The sequence below is a fragment of the Octopus bimaculoides genome, chromosome 23 (assembly GCF_001194135.2).
Source record: "Octopus bimaculoides isolate UCB-OBI-ISO-001 chromosome 23, ASM119413v2, whole genome shotgun sequence".
In the NCBI taxonomy this organism is placed as follows: domain Eukaryota; kingdom Metazoa; phylum Mollusca; class Cephalopoda; order Octopoda; family Octopodidae; genus Octopus; species Octopus bimaculoides.
The window spans coordinates 22,648,331-22,675,754 of NC_069003.1; the positions used below are offsets into that span (position 1 = coordinate 22,648,331).

A 27,424-nucleotide genomic window follows, 5' to 3' on the forward strand; every position below is an offset into this window, starting at 1 on the left:
ATATATATATATATATATATATATATATATATACACTACAACCTTCCCTGAGTAATGAAAAACCTTCATGCCAAATTTGGTATTATACCGCTGGAAAAAACCCCCGGATGGGCTGTATAGGGGGAAGGGGGCTGCGACGCCTTATATGAACAAGGGCCCAAATTTGATCCCCCCCTCCCCCAGAACTGTTCCTGAGTAATGAAAGACCTTCATACCAAATTTGGTACAGATTGATCCAGAGGTTTAGCCGTGCATAAAGGAAACACACACACACACACCCATACAGAGGATTTTATATATATAGATATATTTTCGTTTAATTATGAATTAGAAACTGTGCTAGTGCTGTGAATATTATTTATCACACATACTCAATGTATGTGTTTTGTTTGCTTGCTGGTGCGCTGTCTCGCCTTTCAGATGTTTTAACACCCAGTGCTTGGAGGGAGTCATCTCCACTGTGCTAAACCACAGTGTACTGGTGAACAAACAAAGCTCATACATTGGGTATGTGCTATTGATAATGAGTGTGTGTTTGTGTTCAAATACGTTTCATATCTCAATGAATAGTTCTCAAGAAAGAATAGATTCTGGTTGATTGTTGTGAACCTCAGATTTTGTAAATCATTACTTTTTACCTTTATTGTTTCGTATAAATCATGTTGATCTGAGACAAATCTAACAAACATTTCAGCAATTCCTGATGACCTTTTCCAATTCTTCTGGATTTCCAGATGACCTTTACTGATTCTTGATAGCAATTGTATCAATAGTAACTTATTGGAGTTAGATTTATTTCATTAAATATTCTCAGTTGTTGTAAGCAAAGAGTATCAGTGATTGAATCTCCCATTCCCAGACAGTTTATTGGTAGTACATATTTCAGTAGTCTTAGATCAAAATAGTGCTGTTTCCCTCTTTTTTGTCACTTGCTTCTACAACAGCATCTGCTCATATGAAATAGCTACTTGCATACCACATCTACTCATTTACGTCTCCTGCTGTCACACCACTTCCGTGTTTCACTGTCCAACATGTCCCCTCATAAACCACTATTCCTGATCGTTCCCTTCCATCCAGATTTCTCCTACAGACATTTGTCTTACAGATGTTCATAAGTCATGATTGATAGTCATGTCAATCTTTGAAGGCCAAGCTGAACATAAATTTTATCAGTTTATTAATCTTAGAGGATCAGGCTGAAAATAAGTTGTATCAATCATAGCAATCTTAGAGTGCTAACCTAAACATAAATTGTATCAATCTCATCACTTTTAGAGGAACAAGCTGAACAGCCATCTCATCAATCTTAGTGAGCTAAACTGAAGAAATTGTATCAGTCATATCAATCATCATCATCATCATCATCATTGTTTAACGTCCGCTTTCGATGCTAGCATGGGTTGGACGATTTGACTAAGGACTGGTGGACCAGGAGGCGACACCAGGCTCCAATCTGATTTGGCAGAGTTTCTACAGCTGGATGCCCTTCCTAACGCCAACTACTCCGAGAGTGTAGTGGGTGTTTTACGTGCCACCAGCATGAGGGCCAGTCAGATGGTACTGGTGACGGCCACGCTCGAAATGGTGTATTTTGCGTGCCACCTGCACAGGAACCAATCCATCGGCACTGGCAATGATCTCACTCGAATATCTTTTCACGTGCCACTTGCACAAGTGCCAAGGAGGTGACGTTGGTAACGATCAACGGCCATGCTCGAAATGGTGTATTTTACGTGTCATCTGCATAGGGGCCAGCCCATCGGCACTGGCTGAACATAAGTATAAAAATAAAAGCAAAAGAAAACAAAACATAACGAATTCTCACATGGCATTAATAAAACCCTTGCAAACATGTTCATTCAGTTTAATGAAAATTTGCAACTTCAAATCATACTTTATCGTCTTAAAGCAGAAAAAAACACATTGGTGAATATCTTCCAGAATAGACTATGCCCACAAAAAGGCAAGGTTGAATGCTTGGGTGCTAAGCAACAATTACAATATAACTCCTGCTGAAACATACTTCTAAATATAGAACTAGATTAATAATAGATTGATAGATTGTAAGCAGAGTATTCACTTATAATAGAGTTTGAACCCCAAAGAAAATGCGACACTATTTAGCTTTGTTGAGTCTGATTCTGATGGGATGTATGTATGTGTGTGAGTGAAATGTGTACATATTTGTCTCTGTATTGTGACCTCATAACAAGATTAAAGATTAGGATTATCTTAATTAATCACCTCTCTGTGGTATTTCACTATTTTAAAAAGTAAGTAGATTTATGACAAGTTGTGTGTGTGTGAGTGTGTGTGAGTGTGTGTGTGTGGTAGCTGTACACTTTACTTGAAGTAAATTACCTGGCATTTTCTTTGCTGGCAACTTTTGTAGTAGGGAAAAATAAAATCCATTAATTCTAAATAATATGTGCATGCATGCTGCAGGACCTCTGAGACAGGTAGAGGAAAGGTGGAAGTTAATTGTCAGACAAAAAATTTAGCCTGAATGTAACAAGGTGGATTCATTACTGACATCAAAAGGTTTTAAGCCAGGATGGTCCCTTCATATGTATATTTGTGTGTGTGTGTGTGTATATGTGTGTGTACACCTGTATATGTATACACACACACACACACACACACACACTTAATTAAACTAAGTACTCAGCCACTACTCAAGTTCCATGCTCTGCAGTCTTTCAGGATGAATGATCACAGATTTTCAAACTGGAATAAGAAACAAATATCTATAATACACATATGAACAAAATATAGAACATTTGGATTACTTGCTTCCTCTTTCGTTATCAAAGTGTATTATTTGTGTGTGTGTATGTATGTGTGCGTGCGTGCATACCTACATACATAAGGCATCACCCAGCACTCCTGGATAAATTGAATTGTAACAAAAGATATAATCTTTTTGATAAGCATACAATTTTAGCTTGGCTATATAAAAAAAAAAAAGTGATTATACCATAGGGTTTTATCTGTTGTGTGCAAAAAAAAAAGTGAGATTGATCCGATTCTCCATCTTTTGCTTTGGAGAGATTTGTAGCTTATAATGATTTATAATGTATATAAATTAGATTTCATTAGTACATGTGCAGACAATTTGGTTCATTAATTAGTAATGCACTTCAAAGTAACAACTTTGCAGTCAGAACCTCAGACTAAATTCCTAGCTGTATATGTTGTCGCTTTTTAGTGGTGAACCAAATGCTTTGTTGTATTTGTTCGTATTCTCAGTGCCCAGATATCTTTTATCTTCTTTCAGTCATTTGACAGTGGCCATGTTTGGACAAATCCACCGAAGGACTTATTTTTTTTAAGCCTTGTACTTATTTCATTGGTCTCTTTTGCTGAATTTTTAAGTTACAGGGACATAAACACACTGACACCAGTTGTCAGGTGGTGGTGGGGTACAAACACAGACACAAATATGTGCGCACACACACACACACACACACACACACACACACACACACACCAGATTTATTTCAGTTTCTGTCTACCAAATGCACTCACAAGGCCTTGGTCAGCCTGAGGCTATAGTAGAAGACATTTGCCCAAGGTGTCTGAACTCAGAACCATGTGGTTGGAAAGTAAGTTTCTTACCACACAACCATGCTTGCACCAAAGTTATCAATCTAACCAACAAGATGGTTGTCTTGTAAAAAGTACTTGAAAGAAGGTAATGGAAAGTCACATTTGTATTTTCTCATGGCAAGGACAAAATGCTAGCAAAAGAAGTCACCAGGGGCTGTTTGTCAATCCGATGATGTGAGAAAGGAAGGAATGCACTCTGCAGTGCTTTTGAATAATTTGAAATGTTTTGACAGGTAAAGCCATTTTTATAAACATACAATTTTAACTTCTCTGTGTAAAGTAAATAAAGTGGTTACACTACAGGTTTTTTTTTCTCTCAGCAGATAAAGTAGGATCAATACAGCTTAGTTTCTACTCTCCCTAGACCTTAATCAGAGAAAGAGTATCCATTTCTCTTTTTTTTTTTGTTTTGTCCATGGACGTATCAGTCAGTAGCTTGTAGCTAGTTATACTGTCTACAAACTAGAACATAGGTAAATAGGTTTAATTTGCATAATGTTATTAACTAACAAGGTTTGGACAGAGCTGAATTGGATGCTAGAAATGCAGATGCTGGCACAGTAATGCACCAGCTGCAATTTTTTAATCCTTGAAAAGGAAAAAAGCCATACTCACTATTTTTAATTTGGTTGTTATGTCTAGCCTCATCTATGTTCATGAATGTTGGATAATGACTGAAAGAGTATGGTTGTGAATACAAGTGGCCAAAATGGTGCTCTTCTGAAGGGTCTCTGGAGTAACATTACTTGACAGGGTGTATAGCTTGGAACTCATTGAGTCTCTCCAGGTTGAGCCACTACTTCTCAAAATTGAGTGGTCACAGGTCCAGTACTACAGACATGTGATTAGAACGTCAGTGAATACAATCACAAGACAGACTCTTTAAGCTGAGCCAACCAACAGGAGACCTAGGGAAACCAAAAATGAGATGGTTGGAAAACATCCATAGTCTCGGTTGGTCATGCTTGAGAAGCCAACTGGAAAGTCTAATGACAATTGCTTCTGATTGAAGGAGGTGCCTAAGGACTCTCCTCTCATGATCCTCTCAGTGGGTGGAGGAGATGGATTGATGGATGTGCTTGCTTACTCGCAACAGTCCATCAAAGGTGATGACAGCGTTGATTCAAGACATTCATCCTTCTCTTCCTCCATACATTGTTTCGCATAGGAGCAGATGTGGCTGACGAGACTGATATGAGATTGGCAGATCCTGTGGCTCTGAGGCTACTGAAAGTGACCCCTGAACAACTGCTGCAGAGGATTGATGACTCCTCCTCCTCTCTTCATGCAGTCTCCTGTGTTCAATTTCAAAACACTCTACTCCAGCATCACACATAGATCTCCATGCCTTCCAATTAACAGCTAGGGCCTCCAACTGATTGGGAGGGACACTGCATGAAATGAGAGAATGCTTGAGATGATGATGAAAGCTATCATGAAAATGTAATAAACCAATTTATAACCTCATCAGATCCAACCATAGTCTAAGTTTGCTTATAGATTTTAATATTGGTATTACTTTATGTAAAGTTTTCTTGCTCAATTTATCAGTATCCGACTTTGATGAGCATTTGCCTATCTAAGCCTGACAATAGGTTTATCTCCAAACTTTGGATTATGGTTCTTTAGGCTTATCTGGAGTATCAATGAGTACATAAGGTTCAGAGTTATCAGCAAGTCCAAGGCTTTTGACAATTTCTAATCCTGTAGAATTAATATTATTTAGAATAGAAAGAGATGCTTGCTTCTAATTACTGTAGAATTCATTTCAAATTATCATGTTAACATTGTACAAGTTTCCAGTTTTGTACTTGATTCCCTAATGCTTGTTTAAGTTGCTTAATCAGATTGTCCAATTTCCTCATATGTTTATTATTATGGAGTGGATTTTTCTTTAATTTGATATTCCTAATCATATTGATTAGATCCTCCTCAAATCCCATAAGGTGATGATTTTGTGATCGATTGCAATGAGATTTGCATAAACACTTCAAGTCATTGTCTGGGTTTGGTATTTTATCATTTCTGCAGGTGTTGTCGAAAAAATATTCTTTCCATCGTATACACATTATGAAGGAGCTGGCTTACTGGATAGTCTGTGCTTCCAGGTAGCAGAAAATCCTTCAAAGAAATATCCAAGTGTGTTTTTCCTATTTAGGAAGTAAATAGTTGTCAGTATAAAGGAGCTAAATGTACTCACTAATAAATTTTCATTGGAATTTCAGTTTGTATGGACGGTTTTGTCTAAGGTAAACTGACCGCCACACAATGGCTGGGTATACAGCTTCTAATGCCTATAGAAATAAACAGAATACTCATGTCGGTTAGGTGAGCTCATTTGTAATACAAATAATAAATGAGTATATGCATATATATACGTACATGTATGTACATACTTACATCTACCTGTATAATATGGATGCATATCTGGGTACAGGACATTGCAAACAAAACGTAGACAAAATGATAAACAAGTACAGAAAACACACAAGTCACATAGAGAACATTTCCTTCATCAGCTGCCACCATTCCACACTGGCGTTTGACACCATCATATCATTTACCCCATGTGATAATTGTTGTCATTGAAATACCACACTGACAGAATGATGATCAAATGGTTAATTGATGTCAACATCATGTCTACCCTACCACATGCAGCATCAAATGTAAAGTACTGTTATTACTGACTATATCATGTTGCAGAATGTTGACAAAATGATGCCAACATCCGGTGTGCACCGTGTGGGCTTAACCCTATCACACCATATTCCTGATAGTGGGAATATCCTAAATGTAATCTCTACCAGATTCTTGATAAAACGGTAATGAACAGCATGCATAGAAAATGAAGATGAAGTAGTAAAAATAGACAACTGATTATGTTACAGCTTTATAATCAAGTATCTTTATGACTCCTTGTTAGCAGTGTCCCCCATAGCTGTTTTCTTTTGTTTTTAATTTCTCTTTTACTTGTTTCAGTCATTTGACTGCGGCCATGCTGGAGCACCGCCTTTAGTCGAGAAAATCGACCCCAGGACTTATTCTTTGTAAGCCTAGTACTTATTCTATCGGTCTCTTTTTTCCGAACCGCTAAGTTATGGGGACATAAACACACCAGCATCGGTTGTCAAGCGATGGTGGAGGGACAAACACAGACACACAAACACACATACATATATATATACATATATACAACAGGCTTCTTTCAGTTTCCGTCTACCAAATCCACTTACAAGGCTTTGGTCGGCCCGAGGCTATAGTAGAAGACACTTGCCCAAGGTGCCACGCAGTGGGACTGAACCCGGAACCATGTGGTTGGTAAGCAAGCTACTTACCACACAGCCACTCCTGCGCCTATGAATTGAAAAAAAAAAAACCCCAAAAATTATTAAAAAATTTTTTTTTGTAATGGAACAAGTGTGTAATAAACCCAGCATTTCGCTTGCTAAATCAGAAGGACTAGACACTTTACTGCTGAGAAAATTATTTATGATATTGAATTCTTCGAATGAAGAGTTTACTCTCATGCAGGCAATGAGAGTGATTTGGACAATCAAACTGGTGGAAGTGATGAGGAAAGTAGCAATTTGGATGAACAAATATGCTAGTTGAGAGATTGGCCTATTATTGTTTTCTCCTGATTTTTTGTTTTGTGATTCTGTCCATGAGTTTGCCTGCAATTGTTACTCCTGAGCTGCATATGCAACTGTTTATTTTTTTGTTCAGGATCTCAAGTGGAGGGTAAAGTTAGATACAGGGGCCTAGGTCTGAGAGGGTTAAGAAGAAAATAGATGATGTTACCATGATAAACAAAAATGATCACATGACCTGAACTGACAGTGGAGGCCTAAATACCTAGAAACCATTTAAAATTTCTTTTAAATTCTTAACTAACCGAAATTATTGAGTACTACTTCTTTTTGTTTGTTCATTGAACCATGTATACATGGCTTACTTTATACATATTTGTAATGTTTGTGTCCCATTAACTAGTTATGGTTGTGCATGTGTGTGTGTGTGTATGTAATGTATTCTGTAACATATGTATTATGTTTGTCTCTTTGCTTTAGGCAAGTGTGTGTGTATGTGTCTATGCACTTACAGTGAGTAAATGAAGAGTTTGGAAAAGTAGTTGTCAATTTTTGAGACATGTATACGAAATTATTTAATTTTATTCCTTTGTGTTCATCCTGGAATGTCTGTCCTGCTTGCCTGTATGTGTGACTGCATGTTTTATGCTTTCAATATGCTTCTTCAGTACAATGCGTGTAACTTTAACTGTTTTTGTGAGAAAGATTCTTTTTGTCTCATGTGTATGTATGAGAGAAACAAAACAGACGGATAGAAACGGAAATAGAGTATGTATCCTATTCTTCTCTACTACAACCACAGAGAATGCACATGTGTTGTTCTCTCAAGCCTCTTGTTGCTTCTGCTGCTATCCAATATAGCTTCTTCAACTGCTGGGAATTGGTAGCTGTCAGAAGTCAGTTTTTTTTTTCACTGCCAATTCTGCTTCATTGAGTTTAGCAAATCTTCTACAAGTGCTGCTTGTACTTTCCTGCTTGAAACAACCTACATACTTGTTCCTTCTCTGCCCCAGTAGTGAATAAACACACACATGCACCTACTGCCACGCCCATTTCTCATATTTTCAGTATTCTGAGAATGTTTTCTATGTTACTTAAACACCTTAACTTTGAATTATCTATTCTCTTACCTATATTTACCTGGAATGGACTGAACTACTCTTCCCAGTTGTAGTCGAATTTATAGGTTTGGCTTTATTTTTTATCATTTCTGTTTGTCTCTTGGTTTCCTATGAATGTTCTTAAATTATATTTTTACTAAAACAAAAGCAAAGAAAATCCTTAGATTTCATTTAAACTGGTAGTAGTAGTTAAACCAAAGAGTATGTTATGTGGTTGTTTGATCTGCAAGAAAAAGCAGCCAAATTTCCTTCAAATCACACCCTGCTGTCATGAAATTTAGTTTGTTAATTATGTTATGTCACTGCCCCTAAAGCCTAATGACATGCCCAGCACCCTGCTTGGTGGTGATACTGCCCACATTGAGAACTTCTGATCTAAAGTTTGTATAGTATACTGAAAAGCCTAACACTTGAAGGAAATTTGTATGAACTAAAAGTAACAGGGAAGTTAAAATTCTTTACATTCTGATCATGAGATATCTTGTGGAAACTAAAAGTATATAATAATATTTTAGGCATAAAGGTTAGCATGAAAAATTACCTTTGCTATTTCTTTGTAAGTGAACCACATAAGTACAAAGCTTAAAAAAGCTTCCTTGCATATTTGCATGAAATTGCTAATACTTCTCATTCTGTATTATAGGGACTTTGTTTTATATTTCTGGATTGTGTTATGGGTGTATAAACTATATTTGTTTACCTGTCTATATGCTTCCCACAATTTTTTTTTTATATATATCTATAGTAAGAAGCTTGTTTTGTACTCATCAGGTTTGGTGATCAATCTCACTGCATGTTACCTTGCAAAGTATCTCTGACCAAAATTTTAGGAGTGAAATTGTGCAGAAGCCCACTGGATGTATGTGCATAAATATATATATATGCATGTGTGTGTTTGTGTTTGTACATGCATGCTTGCCAGGAAAGCCCTGCGGTTTTGAGAAATGCGCAGCCTGAGTCAAAGAAACAGGTCCATAAGGCTCCTTTGGTGTGGCAATGGCAGCATTCAATAGCATGGATATCTGCAATTTTATATGATTATTTATATTAAGCACCCTAAGAAATACCCACCGATACACTTTGGGCCTGTATAGCAATGGCATATCATCCATCTCTCATACTCGAATGGGTATATTCTGGACAAGTTTAGGAAGGACCTGATCCACACTCATAACTTCTAGGACTTAAGGTTATCATAGAGACCAACCATACCATAGTAAATTTCTTAGACACAATGCCTAATTTGGGCAACAGATCATACACACCCAAATGCAAACCTAATGAAAGGCTGTCATACATCAACACAACCTCCTGCCATCCATCTGTAGTCTTTAAAAACCTCATTAAGAGTGTCAGAAAGAGGATATCAGACATGTCCTTCAAGGATTTTTTTGATACAGTGGCACTTTATTACAATGAGGCTGTAACAACCAGTGGATTTAAGGACTGCATCACCTATACACTGGCCCTAACATCCACAAGAGGAAGTGCTCCTGTAAAGTCCTCTTGTTTGTCCTGCCCTTCTCACTCTGTGTAGGAAGAGCCTACATTAGGTTAGTGGATAAGCATTTTACACAGTCTCATAAGTATAGAAGATTATGCTATAGGTATAACTTCAGAGTTTCGTTCAGTTGTGCACCTAATATCAAAAAGATATTAGTGAATGCCCCAAATCCACACAGAAGCAAGATGCTTATGTAAGGTCTGCAGTAAGTGCTTAGTGACATATCAGTGCAACATTGAGAATGGTCTGCAGAGAAGAGGTGGTATTGTCCAACAGCAACAACAATGGTGGGACATGCACACAGAAATATTTTGGGACAATGGAGGTCCCCTTTAAGGCAAGGTTAAATAATCACAGGTCTTCTTTTAAAATCCAAGTGAGGCACAATGTTATAGCATTAGCTGGCTATATATTGTGACTAAAAGAGTAGGGAACATGATAAATAATTGACTGAAAACTGCTGGAACAACCTGGGCATACCTGAACAGAAATAGGCAGTGCAAGCTTTGTATATTCTGTATATTCACCTCAAGCATTAACCATTTTGATACCAAACCACCTGAATCTGCCCTGGTTCCAAGACACAAACTTGCTGTTTTAAAGTGATTTATATTATAACTTCTCATCAAAATTTCATGTCAAATTATGTTCCAAACACCAGTTTAATATTGATAAGGTTATATGATTAAATTCTTCATTATTTTCAAAATTAATTGAAACAAAAGCAGTATAGTTTGAAAGAAATATAATAATGAAAGAGTTAAAGAGGTTGTGTACTTTCAGCTAACTTCTCTGAAGGGTTGTCAATATTGCCAAGTGCAATAGTGAACATGAAACCAATGGTAACTTTCTGATAGGTTTTATGTCATAACTAGGAATACACTTCTTAACAATATAAAAGTGCGTGTGAGGGGGGGGGGGTGAGTGCATGTGTGTGTATGCACAGATACAGGCAGAGTTTGGCTGAATCAGTTGAATGCAAACATCAATACCTTGTATATGGCTACATTCCCAGTTGATTTTACTATTCCTCTATCTGTGGTCAATACAATAAGTACTAAATAAAGAACTGGGGTTGATATCATAGACTAAAATCCTTTGGAGATTGTGCCCCAGTATGGCTGCAGTCCAATTAATTTTTCTCAGTGTATAACAAAATGTTAAGTATTTTCATTAAGTACCTCCACTTATAAGTTTATAAGTTGTTATTGTTTAGCTACTAAGAGGTGCGGATTGAACTGACGTATGATTGAAAGTGTTTCAGCTATGGCTATCTATATTTTTTTTAAAGGAGGGTTTAAGACTACATAAATGATGTAGTGTAAGGTAACAATTTTTAAAAATGATAGAATGTAAATTAATAAAGATTTGGCTGCTATTCAAGCAAATCAAGGTAACCAGTAGCCATGTAAAAGCTCTCTTGTAAAAGCTCTCTTGTAAAAGCTCTCTTGTAAAAGCTCTCTTGTAAAAGCTCTCTTGAAATTTCAACATTTACATGTATTAAGGTGCCAAGCTGGCAGAATCATTAGCACACCAGGCAGAATGCTCTGTGGCATTTTATCTGTCTTTACATTCTGAGTTTCAAATTCCTCTGAGGTTGACTTTGCTTTTCATTCTTTCAGAGTTGATAAAATAAGTACCAGATGAGCTAATCTTAAAAAAAAAAAAAAAAAAAAAAAAAAAAGAAGACATATTGCATAGTGTTGTCCCAGATATACAATGCCTAAAATAAAATCCAGAGTTACCATGGTTGGAATATTCTTGATCATAGATCTGTTTTGTCAGGAGTGACTTTGGGCTAAAATAATACCTCCTCTTCTACAGCAGAATGTTCTAAAACTTGTCAGTATACCTTTCTGTCATTATATCAGGCATAGCTGTGTAGTTAAAAAGTTTGCTTCCTAACTACATGGTTTCAAGTTCAGTCCCATTGTGTGGTACCTTGGGAAAGTGTCTACTATAGTCCCAGTTCAATGAAAGCCTTGCGAGTGGATTTATTTGGCAGAATCTGAAAGAAAACCATCATATATGTGTGGAGTTTTGAGGTCTGTTTGTTGATGTACTTGTACAAAAGTGTGATGGCTGGTATTGTCAATTTTTTCTGTCAACAAATCATTGAGGCATGGTCTTCTTACTTGAAGCGAATGTAAGGGGTGAGTGTTAGTTAATTACATCAAACCCATTACTTGATCGACTGGTTCTTTATTTCATCAACCCTTGTAGGAAAGACCTCAATGGTGTTTGAACTCCGGGCATAATGATCCAGAACAAATACCAGGCATTTTTTTTCTTCAGATGTAATGATTCTGTCAGCTTGTCTAATAATAACAAATCACATCAGTAATAATAATAATAATTATAATAATAATAATAATAATAATAATGATGATGATGATACAATTAAACAATGCAATATTTAAAAAAGGAATCAATTATATTGTTAATATGATTCATTTGCATCATAAATTGAAAATTCAAATGAATGAACCTTGTAGAATTAATGGAACAATTGGAGGAGAAAATATTTGTTGGTTCCAACACTATGTTTATCTACTTGAGCTATTAATTATCTAAAGATAATATTAAACCTACTAAAGGAATTTATGAAATTTCATGCAAGGGGTGGGTGGGTGGAAACAAACAAAAATCATTAGGATCAATAACAGTAACACAAACCATTACTCAAATGCAAAAATAAATATTGTTTATGCAATAATGTGTGAATGGTAACACTGATGAGAATGAAACTTCAACCAATACAAAAATAGGTGTAAAAAAATATATATATATATATATTTCAAGAATGATTCACTTTTAATGGGCACCTTCAAGGACGTTCTTGGCTTCATGGTTAGGGTGTTTGACTCCTGATTTTAAGATGGTGGTTTTGACTCCTGGACTGGGCAACACATCATGTTCTTGAGCAAAGCACTTTGTTTCACTTTGCTTCATTACACTCAGCTGGCAAAGATGAGTAATCCATTGACAGACTGGTATCCTGTCCAAGGAATATTATATGTGCCAGGAAACTGAGAAACTTGCCTAATGAGTCTATATGATTCCTATTGGAGGTTACACTTTCCTGTAATTTCTGGCAGACTAATATTCTTTGCATTATCAAAACAATTACTGTATTTTAATGTGTATAAGGAACCCCCTAATTTTGGGGGCTTAAAATTTGGTAAAAAGGTTTTGTAAGGGATTATAATGCTATCCATGTGTAAGAAACTTCCATATCTTTTAAATCTAATTTTTGACAAAGAAGGGTTCCTTATAGACATTAAAATACAGTATTTTTCTTAGAGTAGAGAAATTCTTTTGTGTTCTGAAAGGATACTTATGTATACTCTACAAATAGCAACATCTCTCAAGTGCAAGCATGTATAATCTACTTTTTTTTTTTGTATTTAGGTGTAGTTGTGGCTGTATGGTTGGAAGCTTTCTTCCCAACCACATTGTTCCAGGTTCAGTCCCATTGTGTGGCACCTTGGGCAAGTGTCTTTTATTATAGCTTCAGGCCAACCAAGGCCTTGAGAGTGGATTTAGTAGATGGAAACTGAAAGAAGACCATTGTATATATGTACGTGTGTGTGTCTGTTTGTTCCTCCCACCATCGCTTGACAACTGATGCTCATGTGTTTATCTCCCCATGACCTAGCAGTTTGGCAAAAGAGACCGATAGAATAAGTCCTGGAGTCAGTTTCTTTGACTAAAACCCTTTGAGGTGGTGCTCCAACATAGCTGAAGTCAAATGATTGAAACAAGTAAAAGAGTAAAAAAATATCACATTTGGGATGAACAACAGCATTGTTGATTATAGATTTCTAATGAGCTAATCACTGGCTCATTACATTTCTGTTGATGAGTGTTGACAAGGAAGTATCTGTAACAGTGCTAAATTTCACAGGTGGTCTTTTTGCCAATATTGAGAAATTTTGATCCTGATTGTTAATGTTTACTCTCAGATCAGTGGAGGCGCAATAGCCCATTGGTTAGGGCAGCAGACTTGCAGTCATAGGATCGTGGTTTCGATTCCCAGATCAGGCGTTGTGAGTGTTTATTGAGCGAAAACACCTAAAGCTCCACGAGGCTCCGGCAGGGGATGGTGGCGAACCCTGCCGTACTCTTTCACCACAACTTTCTCTCATTCTTACTTCCTGTTTCTGTTGTGCCTGTAATTCAAAGGGTCAGCCTTGCCACACTGTGTCACGCTGAATATCCCCGAGAACTACGTTAAGGGTACACGTGTCTGTGGAGTGCTCAGCCACTTGCATGTTAATTTCACGAGCAGGCTGTTCCGTTGATCGGATCAACTGGAACCCTCGACGTCGTAAGCGATGGAGTGCCAACAACAAAACATCTCTCTGATCAATCCTGGGCAAGCAGATCTATAGTCAAAGCGATGATCATACTGTTACATTGTATACCTAGAATTACATTGTCTAACATAATATCCTTCCATCTTTAAAACAGGGTATGATTTGAAAAACTTGCCTGATTAAGCATATCATGTAGAGACTACTTTATTGGCCTGGCTATTATGTTGTCATCATAATGAAGTTTGATGGCCATATTTTCTCCAGTTTGTGGTTGTCTCTGGGTGGTTGACTAAATCCATTGTTTGTTTTAACACTAACACCAGAGACTTAGATGTCTTTAGCTGAGTCCACTATGTTACAAGCATTCAAGCTAGGACTTTGTTTAATGATCCCTTTCTCCCTCCCACAATTTTGGAGTCCCTGAAAGGGATCATGAATACTGCCCTTCTTGATTAAACAATTAAACAGGAAGAAAGAAAAAAACCCACAAAAACAGAAAGTGTGACTAAAACATAATATATTATCTAATGAAGGTTTCTCAAAGATTTAATTTTGTGGAACATATTTTGGTGACAAAAACAAACTAAATGAAACTGTAGGTTTTCCTGCTTGGAATCATGTACACTTGACTGTGCAAACTCTCTCTTTCATATACATACAAAGTTAATCACATCTCTAACGTGACTACATTTGTAATAACTTGGCAGACCAACTTGACCTATGCAGGAAAAAAAAAAACAGGAGATATTTAACATGATGATAATGATGATGAAGGGGTTCTTTAGAAATTATATAATGAAGTTAATATCATTATATTACAATTAACAGCTAATTAACCAACAAACACTTATTCTTAACACTCATTAATAAGAAGTATTGGCATGCTAAAATTAGCTGTCATTAACAAATCATGTAACCTTTAGAAAATCATGTTTGCCTTTAACTATACAACTTGAATCTGAACACTTTTTCTCCTTTCAGTAAAGAATGTTGTGTGAGTTCTCTCTAACTACTGTGACAATCAATATAAGTATTATTTGCTATTATTCTGGATTGGTAAAGAACATCTCTAGTACTTAACAGGTCTTTTATTGCTTCATTGAAATAATCAGTATACTAACTAAGTTCCTACCATTTAACGAGACTAAACATTACCTTTGTGCTCATTACTACAAAACCATTAATCAAAAGAAGCTCTTGTGGTCTCTCTCTGTCTCTCTCTCTGTCTCTCTGTCTCTCTGTCTGTCTGTCTGTCTCTCTCTCTCTCTCTCTCTCTCTCTCTCTCTCTCTCCCCCTCTCTGAAAAAGTTAATAGCAGTGTCTATTACTCTGCCTTTATATTTTAGATGTTGATCAGGTGGTGGTGGAGAGAGATTTAGCAATGGAATTTAAAAGTTTATTGAAAAAGTATTAAAAAGGGAGTTGGGATGGGGTGGGGAAGAAGTCACACGAAACAGAATTTTCTGGCACGTCTATGTGGTATGTAGCTTACTTACCCACCACATGATTCTGGGTTCAGTCCCACTGCGTAACACCTTGGGCAAGTGTCTTCTACTATAGCTTCGGGCCAACCAAAACCTTGTGAGTGGATTTGGTGGATGGAAACTGAAAGAAGCCTGTCATATGTGTGTGTGTGTGTATGCATGTTCCCCACCATCGCTTGACGACTGATGTTGGTGTGTTTATGTTCCCATAGCTTAGTGGTTCGGCAAAAGAGACCGATAGGAATAAGTACTAGGCCTACAAAGAATAAGTCCTGGGGTTGATTTGTTTGAGTAAAGGCAGAGCTCCAGCATGGCTGCAGTCAAATGACTGAAACAAATAAAGAATAATTAGTTTTAAATTACTGTATATCTGAAACATTTAATTCCACATATATTTTCACTCGTTCATTATTTATTTATTCTTGTTTCCTTTTCTGTCATTGGTTTGACCTTGAAGAAGTAGGGAACATACCTCATGGCCTTTGTAGCTTCTCCAAGAGATTGATGTAGTTTCTAGGTTAAGTTGCAAATCTACTTCAGTTGTTGCAAGTTTCAAATATCAATTTGATAATAATAATAATGATGTGTGTGTGTTCTTTCCCAATGTTCAACATTGATGTTAAGAGGTTGATACCTCAGTTGACAATGATTTGAGCATTGAACAAACAAGGTTAACATTTACGACCTGATGGAAATAGCATTCCCTCATGTCATACCCCACTATCTTTAAAAAAATCACATTTTATAATGAAGCCTTAGATATAGTGGAGGCGCAATGACCCAGTGGTTAGGGCAGCGGACTCGTGGTCATAGGATCGCGGTTTCGATTCCCAGACCAGGCGTTGTGAGTGTTTATTGAGTGAAAACACCTAAAGCTCCACGAGGCTCCGGCAGGGGATGGTGGCGAACCCTGCTGTACTCTTTCACCACAACTTTCTCTCACTCTTACTTCCTGTTTCTGTTGTGCCTGTAATTCAAAAGGGTCATCCTTGTCACTCTGTGTCACGCTGAATATCCCCGAGAACTACGTTAAGGGTACACGTGTCTGTGGAATTCTCAGCTACTTGCACGTTAATTTCACGAGCAGGCTGTTCCGTTGATCGGATCAACTGGAACCCTCGACGTCGTAAGCGATGGAGTGCCAACAAAAAAGATACAGTGGCTTGGAAAAAAAATAGAAAAAAAATGAAATGGTCATGGCTGGAATGCTCTTGTTCATAGGTTTGTTCTGTCAGGGTTGATCTGGGCCTAAACAACAAGATTTAACATTAAAAAAAATTCTTTATTTAGCATTTTCAATTTATTTGTTATCAGAGTATATCGACTTTTTCTACAAGTGACACAAATTTGGGGTAAATTTTATGAACATCTGACTTTAAAATTATAGTTATAAATTACAGAGATGTACTTGCATAGCAGGTATTTTGATCTGCGATTGTGTGTTTCTGAATGGTTGTCTTGTGTCTGCCATGCTGCAATCGCTTTCGTTTCAACACACAAAGTCTGTTAACTTCTCTTCAATATTTATTTGCAATATGGTGTCAAAATTTGTGGTGCTTGAAAATGCATCCTGTTCACTGACAAAAAAATTGTGTTGCATTGAAAAGTTTTGATACCATGATACCACTTAGGATATTTCTTTCACTGTTGTTTTTTTGTTTTTGTTGGTATGGCTGTGTGGTAAGAAGTTTGTTTCTCACACACATGGTTCCAGATTCAGTCCTGCTGTGTGGCACCTTGGGTGGCAAGTGTCTTCTACTATAGCCTTGGGCCAACCAAAGCCTTGTGAATAAATTTGGTAGAGAAAAACTGAAGGAAGCCTGTTATTTATATATATGCGCTTGCACCCCACCACTCCTTGACAGTCAGTGTTGGTGTGTTTATGTTCCTGTAACTTAGCAGTTTGGCAAAAGAGACCAATAAAATAAGTACGGGACCTAAACAAAACAGAATATGTACTGGGGTCAATTCACTAGATTACAATTCTTCAAAGTGATGCCCTAGCATGGCTGCAGTCTAATGACTGAAACAAGTAAAAGAAAAAAAGAAAAATAGATTAGTGATTCTGGTGGGGTGCTTGTAGGTGGTCAGTTATCGATGGTTTTTGGTATCTAGCTGTGGTTTATATATTCCTTCTTTCTCTTCTTCATTCTCTCTTCTTTCAAGAAGAGTACATGGCGAGTTGGGCAATGATTTCAAGAAGTAGCTTTCTGGACAGGACAAGTTTGAGTAGTAGTAGGAGTAATAGTAGGAGCAGTGGTTATTATTGTTGTATTAGTAATTAATAATCCTAATAGTAGTTGTGGTGGTAGCAGAAGCTGCAGGAGGAGTGGTAGTAGGAGTGGTGATAGTAGTTGTAGTGGTAGCAGCAGCAGACTGACAAGTCTTCTGTCTCTTCAATATGTCTATTAGCACAACATTCTATTCCCCTAAGAGGAATCAGTTAGGAATCAACGATTGTAATCTCCATGGAAAATGAAGTAAGCTTAGGTTTTCTAAGAAGCAAAAAAATAATACTTTGCAGACAATTAACTTTTAACTTCTGTGGTTAGTTTCTTCTTCCTTCTCCAAATATCAAATTTGCAGCTCCAATAAGAAGTGAAACAAAACTAAACAATGTTAATTCTCTAAATGAAGTATTAACAGTAACTGCACGATAAAGTGTAGTATATTGCCACTTAAGTGTGGCTGACCCCTAGGGGTGGATGTTACTGTTGCTTTTAGCCCCAGGAGGACATCTCCTCCAGCTGGCTTATCGACACACGACTGTGTCCTGTTTGCCAAGGGAAGTTATCCCTCTCACCTCAATCTGCAGCACGAACGTATCCGGATTTCAGGGTTATTTCCCTTCGTCGGCGTCCGATAGCTGCTGACCTTGGTGAGAGAGACAAAAACCTGGCAATCTTATATCTTCTTTTCCAGTGAAATTCTTCACTGATATCATTCAAAGATAAAAAATAAAATAAACTTTCATATTTGGCAACTTTTAACTTTCAGTTTTCATATTAGTAATTATTGTGATATTGACAAAAATAGAGATGGCTAATACAGTGTTGTGGTGGCACATGGCTTAATGGTTAGGGGGTTGGACTCATGAATGTAAGATTGTGGTTTTGCTTCCTGGACCGGGCAATGCATTGTTTTCTTGAGCAAAACACTTCATTTCATGTTACTCCAGTTCACTCAGTTGGTAAAAAGAGTAATCTTGTGAAGGATCGGTGTCCTGTCCAGGGAGGAATATATATGCCAGAGAAACTAGGAAACTGGCCATATTCTCCTTACAGAGTAATGTGGACTAATCAGTGTTCATAACATTAGTAAAATGTTAGAGAGGAGAAAGGAGAGAAAGAAAGAAGAAAATAGGGGTTGGGAAAATGAGGAGGGGTATGAGGAATTAGGTGGAAGTAGGGGAAGCAAAATAAAAATAAAATAAAAAATATATAAATGGCACCTTGGGCAAGTGTCTTTTACTATTACCTTGGGCTGACCAAAGCCTTTTGAGTGGATTTGATAGACAGAAACTGAAAGAAGCTTGTCATGTATATATATGTGTTTGTGTGTGAATGTCTTTGTGTCTCTGGGTTTGTCGCCCCACCATTGCTTGACAATTGATGTTGGTGTGTTTACGTTCCCCATAATTTAACGGTTCGGTAAAAGAGACCAATAGAACAAGTGCTAGGCTTACAAAGGTGGTGCTCCAGCATGGCTGCAGTCAAATGACTGAAACAAGTAAAAGAGTAAAATATAAATAAATATGAAATAAATTAAAAATTGAAAAGAATAAAAAAATAAGTAAATAAAAAATGGAATAAAATAACATGTTAAAAAATGAAATTAGAAATTAAAAAAATAATAGCTAATAAAAAGAATAGAACAATATGTTAACCAAATATAGTTGAAAATATGGTTGGGTTAGAGGTAAGTAAATGAAATAATGTTTTTATTTTTTTCCTCTTTGTGTAGATGTATACATATATGCACAAGCATGCATACATACACCCTCTCCCATAGATAAATATATAAATAAAATGAAAAATAATTGTGTAAAAGAGGAGATAGATTGAGGGAAGAGGAAAGGAGACTAAAAAGGAGTACATTATTGCTGAAGATGACTAGGAAACAAAGTGTTGATACCAAAATAGAAGCCACATTTATTAGGAGTTAGCTATTTTAGATTTCAAAACCCCTTTCTCTTTCTATTCTCCAAATTTGTTTCAGTTTTACATCTGACCCCTCATCCAATACTGGTGCCAGATAAAAAGACCGACATTACCAACTTTATTGTCATAATTTGCCAACAATGTTTAATTCTGTTGATATGTTGTTTTGGTATTGTTTCAATAATGTCAGTGTTGTCTTGCTACTTTGATGTTGGTCAGTATTGTAGGTGTTGTTCCAATACTGTTGATGTTCCAATACTGTTGATGTTCCAATACTATTGATATTGATCAATATTCTAGTAGTTGTCGCATTGTTGTTTCAATATTGTTGATGTTCTTTTAGTAATGCTGTCATTATTATCATCATCACTGTCATCATTATCTTTGGAATTATCAATTGATGATGTTTCATTGTTGAGATTGTTTCAGCACTGTTCCTATCCTTGTCATCATTAAATTTCCTTCTGTAGTTTTTGTTATTGACTTTTTTTGTCTTTTCTTTTCCACCTTCTGGACAAAGAGCAACCTAAGAAATTCAATGCAAGCATTTCAAGTGTTTCAAAAATTTACAGAACTTAAAATATAACTGAAAGAATAAGAAACTGAATATCATTGTGAAAACTGAAACTGTTATAATTAAATACCAATTGAAAATGGAATTGGGGAGTAAATATTTGTGTTGGAAATTGAAGTCTTTGAGAACATTTCATATTTCTCCCATCAGCATTGCTTTTGAAGACTTTTCTTATATTCTACATAACACTTAACTCAACTGACACCAAAGATTCTTGTGTTACTTTTGTTTGTTTCCAATTACTGTCTTTATATATACCTATACATAGATACCTCATTATCATCATCATCTTCATCAATTAATGTTCGTTTTCCATGTTGGCATGGGATGGACAGCATATGTACATATCAGAAATGCATGTTACTTCTGCTAGAATGTGGAATGAAGCTGCAGAATATTCTTGATTGCACTACTATGAGATTGGCTATTTCTTTATTGTTCCTTTTTTTTTATTTTTAACCTTTGAACACTAATTTGTTGCTCTTAACTTACTCTTATATTTTCATTGGCTAAAAAAATTCTTATTTTGATTATGCACTTTAGTGAGTTGTGAATGTAACAAAAATTAAAAAGAAGAAATAAAAAGCTTTATATTAAATTCAATTGCTAGCCTTGCATGCAAAATTTAGTAATAACTGACCCTTTTTTCTTTCTGACCCATTATTATTTTCTTTCTTGTGCTTAAAAATGTAGCTGCCACTTGGGATGATCAGACGTACTAGTCTCCCCATAACAATCAGGTGCGTAATAATAAAACTATCGCTTCTTTTATATGTATATATGTATATATATATATACACACACACAACCCCTTATACCAATCCTCCGATTCAGTTTGCTTCATCTATTATTGCATGTAAATGCTTGCAACATTTCATGCAACATTTGGCTTATGCATCGAATCCTACCTAACCCTAACCCTCACCTGCTCCAAGTTATTCTGCCTGCTTCTCTGACAATTGTTACAAATAATAATAATAATAATCAAAGAATTCTGAGATCAGATTTAATTTAATCAGTGGAATAGTAATTCCTCTGCTACACTTTTAGTCTCAAAATCCTTTTCTTCAAGTAATCCTTCCCTTGTACTCATCTGTGTGAATTTGTGTGCAACTTGCTGGTTTGACTTAAAAATAACCTCTTTAAAATACATCTCTTTTTTCTTATATTTACTAACCACAATAACTCTTTGGAATTTTTGCCTCTAGTAGATTCATAGAATTAGCTTATATTTCTATTTCCATGTCTGATTTTAGTAGCTTAATATAAAAAAATTTCAAAAGATATTTATGACTCCAATGTGCTTTTACAGATATCAGGTAAATAAAATACACTAGTTCCAAGTTTTTTTTTCACTCCTATTTTGCTTTGCATTTTGACTTTCCTTTATATATATTTGTTAAATCAAAAATATCATAATTGATAAATCCTTCTCATCTGCTATATTAAAATGAACGAGTTGCTTAGTTTAAACAAACTTTTACAGTGAGAAATATTATTATTATGGTACTTTAGCAGGATTTGACATATATTAGATTTTAGTTTTAGGCTGAATTTTAACTTGCTTCTATGAAGGCTTACCTACATCCAAGAGACATGTTAACAATATTTTGGTTACTAATAATAATTGCAAATGGTAGAAGGAGTTATAAGCTAATACATACATGTATTCCTTGTTATTTATTGAGATTTATTCCTGAAATGTCAGTATATGCATGTCAGTTTATTTTTGTTTACTGTTATTTGTCTTCATTGATTTCATATTCTTTTTGATAATTGCATTATAACCTGCCACCCTCCCCCTTACATCCATGTATCATCAGAGAATTTGCTTGTGAAACATCTGTTGTCTTTGTGCTACTATTATTGTCTGTCATGTAATAGAAAACTGTACTGACATCGGTCAGTGGTGTTGTTGTTGTCGTCATGTGTTCCAACAATCTTTGTAGGTCACATTTTCTTTGACCAATATAATAAGAATGGTATCTGCTTCCAATAAGTAGTATGGTAAATAAGACTTCTTATAAAAGCATCATTCATATTTGCTGGTCAGTGCATGTATAAGTATGATCTACAGTAACCTACATTTGTTAACCTTCATTTTTATCTTAGAATTGGACTAGACTCAAACAGAACTCATAAATATGTCTCTCTTAGAGGTAATATTTATCCCAACTTAAATGTGGATGTTTTAGTTGAACAAACTATATTTCAGTAGTTAGTATGAGAGAGATTCTCATATTGGCTTTTTGGTGCAAAATGCATTCATGTTTTTATCACTAGTTGATAATAAACATGTCTATTTTAGTCAAACAGTACTACATTTGATTGGTCCTTATGATTGAGCCAGTATATTCATTGTTGTTTCAAGCCATAATGCAATGAATATATACCACTGGTTAAATAATACAGGATTACTCTCCTTGAAGAATATTTGGTGATAGTGTTGGTGGCATTGTTTTCTACCTGACCAGCCTTGTTTGAGCAATCCTTTGTTCAAAGGTATTCAGATTGTGTTCATTCCATCTTTGTTCAACTCTTTTGTTACCATATTTCTGTTGAAACATACTGCCTTTGTTTCAATTAATTTTTGAAAATAATTAAGGATTTAATAAAATAACGGTGTAAGGGGTCAATATAATGCTTAGTGTCCTAGATGAAAGTTGACTTGTACTACGGAACAATAGCAGAATTGTTAGCATACTGGGCAGAATTGTTAGTATACTGGGCAAAATGCTTACTGGTATTTCATTTATCTTTTGTCCCGAGTTCAAAGTTCGCCAAGGTCAACTTTACCTTTCATTTTTAGGGCTTGATAAAATAAGTACCAGTTGAACACTACCCCAAACTTGCTGACCTTGTACCAAAATTTGAAACCATTATTAGGCCTGTGTTTGGAACATAAATTAATATGAAATTCTAGTGGAAGACTTTAATTTAGACATCTTTAAAACTGGGAAATTGTATCATAGAACCAGTGGCAGTTTCAGCTGGGTTGGTATCAAAAGGGTTAAGGTGGATTGCATCTTGGATTACATTAATCTTGATACACATCACTTATCCTTTTGAAGTCAGTAGAATGTAATTTGATGGAAATTTGTAATTTCTGGTTGGTTGCATAACCATATAGTTTCCCCATCTCTTTGACTCATTGGTGAATTAGTTAGCCCTGTAAGTTTATTGATAGTCATCAATTAGTATTTAATAAATGAGTATATTGTTTTAAATTGTTGATACTCTAATCTGTGTGGTTGTTATAATAAATATTTCATATTAATAGCTACAGTGTCAAATGTTTATCTTGTTTACAAGCTTTACATATTGTTCTGTAGTACAAGTCAAATTTCATCTAGGACATTAAGCATTATATTGACCTCTCAGGTAAGAATAGGATATTACTTTGAATGTAGCTAAACCACCGGGTCAGAGAGATTGACTAATGAGGGAGCCTCTATGTGGATCCTTGAGTTGCTAGAAATAACATCCCAAATCTACCCCATAGAACACCTTGCCATCTTAAAACAGAGAACCTATTCACTAATGTCATTCTTGATACCCCTCACAGAAGTGATTGGCTTTATCTGGAATGGCTTTGATCATAGGAAATCTCTTGAATAATTAATTGTAGGATAATACGTTGGCATGTGAAGTAGAGTGATGGTAAATAAAAGCTTGGTGAATAATGACTTCCTTCTGCAAATTGGTTTGACTCCTCAGTTAGAATGATTTCATTTTGCTTACATTGTTAGTTTTAAATAAATAGTTTTAAGGAAGGTATAAACCTCACAATTTCTGTGTTTTCCATTTTGCTGGAGATAATAGAAGCAATTACCCATTTATATGTTGATTCCTCTAATTATAAAGTAATCTAGCAAGTGTTTATATATCATGCTTATGATAGAAACAGCTGCTATATAGTAAATATCTATCAGTCAATTTTTCTACAGGATTTAGCTACCTCTCTTTCTAAACATTTGCTCATTGGTGCCGAGATTGTGATTTCTGAATGGTTGATTTGCTAAAATAGTCACCAAATTTTTCTCAAATCATGGACTACTTAAAAAAATACATTGGATAAGACACACCTAGATGTACTGTGCCTTAAAAAATAGATGATTATAGCTTGAAAACCTTTGATCATGACTTCACATGATCAGTGCTTTCCTAGGCCTAAGCAACAATAAGATTATCTTAGATTATACCTTTTTTAGAATAAGTACACCATTTTCCTATGTATTGTGAGAGGTAGTGAAAGGGTGGGAAACTGGAAAGGCATCTTGCTGTAAAACATGGACTCAGAAAAATCCATCCAACTCATGCCAGCATGGGAAAATGCATGTAAAAGAGCACTCATGAGGTGATCTTGTGAAAACAATAATGAAACTGTTATAAAAGTCATACCAAGAGCCAACATTTACATATTTAGTGATGACGGCTTAACTTAAACTAGAAAAGCACTTGGAGAGTGGAGATCTCTGCCAAGCAGCTCATTTCCACCCATATACACGCATGCTGAAAATCACCCAGTTTCCCAAACCAACGCCAGCAAAAATATAACCTCCTTGGCGGAGTTAAAAAAAAAAAACACAGCCATATGATTAAAAAAAAAACCCTTTAAAAACAGGTTTCATCTGAAGCAGTTATAATACATCATTGACAAGAGCAAGCTAGTTTCACAGCGGCAGTGGAGGGAGCAAAGCCTGAGCTTTTTGAGTCGATCCCAATAGTCAAGGCTTGTCATATCGTCCTCTGCAGACCTCCGCCAAGCAGCTCATTTTAAGATAGACACGGGAGTAAAATTACTAATAGAGAAACGAAAATAAACTTTGGAAACAGCAACGCCACCAAAGGTTAAGTGGAAATGATGAACGTGTTTTCAAGGGAGATAATCAAAGAATGTAACATTGTAATACTTCATGTAGAGTAAATATAACAAAGGAAAAATCTTTCAAGAATCCATAAAATCCCTGGATCACTACCAAAATTTCATCATCTGTTCCGTGTGTCATTACCAATTTTTCCTGCAAGTTTCATCAAATACCGTTCACAACTTTTTGAGTTATTTTGCACACAGACGGACAGGCGGACAAACCAATGCCGATGAAAACATAACCTCCTTCCTTGGCGGAGGTAACAATTTTTAATTAGACCTGACTCATTTTCCATCGCTTTTCATGAAATTGGTTAAGACTTCTTGGCTTACTACATCAAACAAGTTAGGGTTGTTGTTAATTTAGACTTTAAAAAGCTAATTATTTTGTTACATTAAGGTTATCATTTCCTTCTATAGATGACTGAGATTCAAAAATAATAAGTGGCCTTCATATTTGAAAACAATAGGGCACTTTATTAATGGAAATATACAAAACAAAAAGTCAGACTATAGAGGAAATTATTTGGAGGCAATCATGAGAAATTGATGTAGTCTTGTCAAGTAGGACAGAAAGAAAAACTAAGCAAAGAAGGTTGGCAGTAAACAGAAAAAAGGTAATGTATATGTAACATTTGAAGATGGTGCTCCAGTATGACCTTAGCTATCATGGCTAAAACAAAAAGAACAAAGAACATGTGAGTTGTATTTAGAATTTGAGAGAGAAAGATCTATCAGAGAGTCTAGTACTTTTGTTGTCACTTTTACATTGAGAAATCTTAGCAGTCACTTAATTTGGAAATTAGAATATTATAATATGGGTTTTTCTTAAATATTAAGTTTGGAAAATAGTTAAATATTTCTCTCCCTTCTACCTTAACTCTTTACCATTCAGATTACCCTGTCAAATGTAATTCTTATTTATCCAGATTGTTCTCAGTTAATCATGCATTATCTCAAAGCTCCAAAATTTCAATGATGTGATTGTTTATTTTTAGAATGATATTGTAGGGTAGATGTGAGAGGCTGGGTCTGGTCAGTTCGAACATAAAGCTGGTAGAATATTTAACAATTTAGTATTCAGATTGCTCTGTCAAATGTAAATGTTTGTTTATTTATATTATTTTGAATTAATCATACATTATCTTGTAGATTTGAGATTTCAATGATGTGATTGTTTATTTTTAGAATGACATTGTAGGGTAAGTGTGACATACTGGATATGGCCAGTTTGAACATAAAGTAGGTAGAATATTTGGGTTGGGTATAGCCAGTTTAAATGCTAAAGGGTTGATATATTATTACCTCCAAATTCTGTTTTCTACTAATCATTGTAATACATGTTTCATCCCCTGGTTTATGCAAGAAGTTTGTTTTGGTGTTGTGACTTCAAAAAATTTCAACAAGTTCATTTTGGTGTCATTTTCCTCTTCACCATGATTGATTTAAAAAAAAAATAATATCTCTTACAAGTAATATTGATTTAATATCAGAACACTCACCCCATCTACTCAAAGCAAAGTTATAACTATTCTCTCTTCTCATATACTTACTACTTACCTGTGTACCTACTTATGTGCCCCACTCCTAGCTCATTACTTATCATTTTTAACCTCTTGAATTTCCAGACAAAATGTCAGCCTTTGATCAGTACCCTACCAGAGAAGTGTTTGGTTTAATGTCACCTATAATGTCCAAACTAGCAGTTCGTCACCAGTTTTTGCTTGTGATAGTGTCAGTTATGAATCCCATAATTCATTCATCTTCTGAAAGACCTGTAAAAGTTGATAGTTGTAATTGAGACATTAGTCTCTCTCTATCACCTTTCAACATAGTTATATATGAAGAAACAGTAGAACAATTAATTAACAACATAATAAAAATAAGTTTTATTTTTTGATGATGCTTGGTTATATAAATCCTGTGTCACTCAGCGTAGCAGCTGCTGATTAATTTGTAATCGGTATTGGAAAATTAAGAGCTTCCTTGATGCATGCCAGAGGAGCAAATAGCTATCATATCGATAGCATCGTGGTGAAGAGTGCTTCAATGAGGAGCGAGGTGTTGTCACATCGAAGGTCTCTCACTCAACTTACTTAGAAAGTGAAACAAACTCTTTAAGTACTAATTTTACTACGCATGCGCACTCGAGGGGCTTCCGGTGATGAAGTCCCTTGCGCATGCACAG

General features: G+C 35.7%; 1 protein-coding gene across 3 annotated transcripts in view; it reads left to right on the top strand.

Moving 5' to 3' along the window:
- Positions 1 to 27,424, top strand: part of LOC106876968 (uncharacterized) — a 200,886-nt gene that overhangs the window by 122,905 nt on the left and 50,557 nt on the right. For 2 of the 3 annotated variants that reach the window (XM_052975918.1, XM_052975919.1), the window contains exon 4: positions 21,060 to 21,106. The exons of the other annotated variant lie outside the window; for it this stretch is intronic. In XM_052975918.1, the coding sequence (XP_052831878.1) occupies positions 21,072 to 21,106 (35 nt within the window). In that variant the 5' untranslated portion in view covers positions 21,060 to 21,071. The remainder of the gene's footprint in view (positions 1 to 21,059; positions 21,107 to 27,424) is intronic. 3 annotated transcript variants of the gene reach the window in all.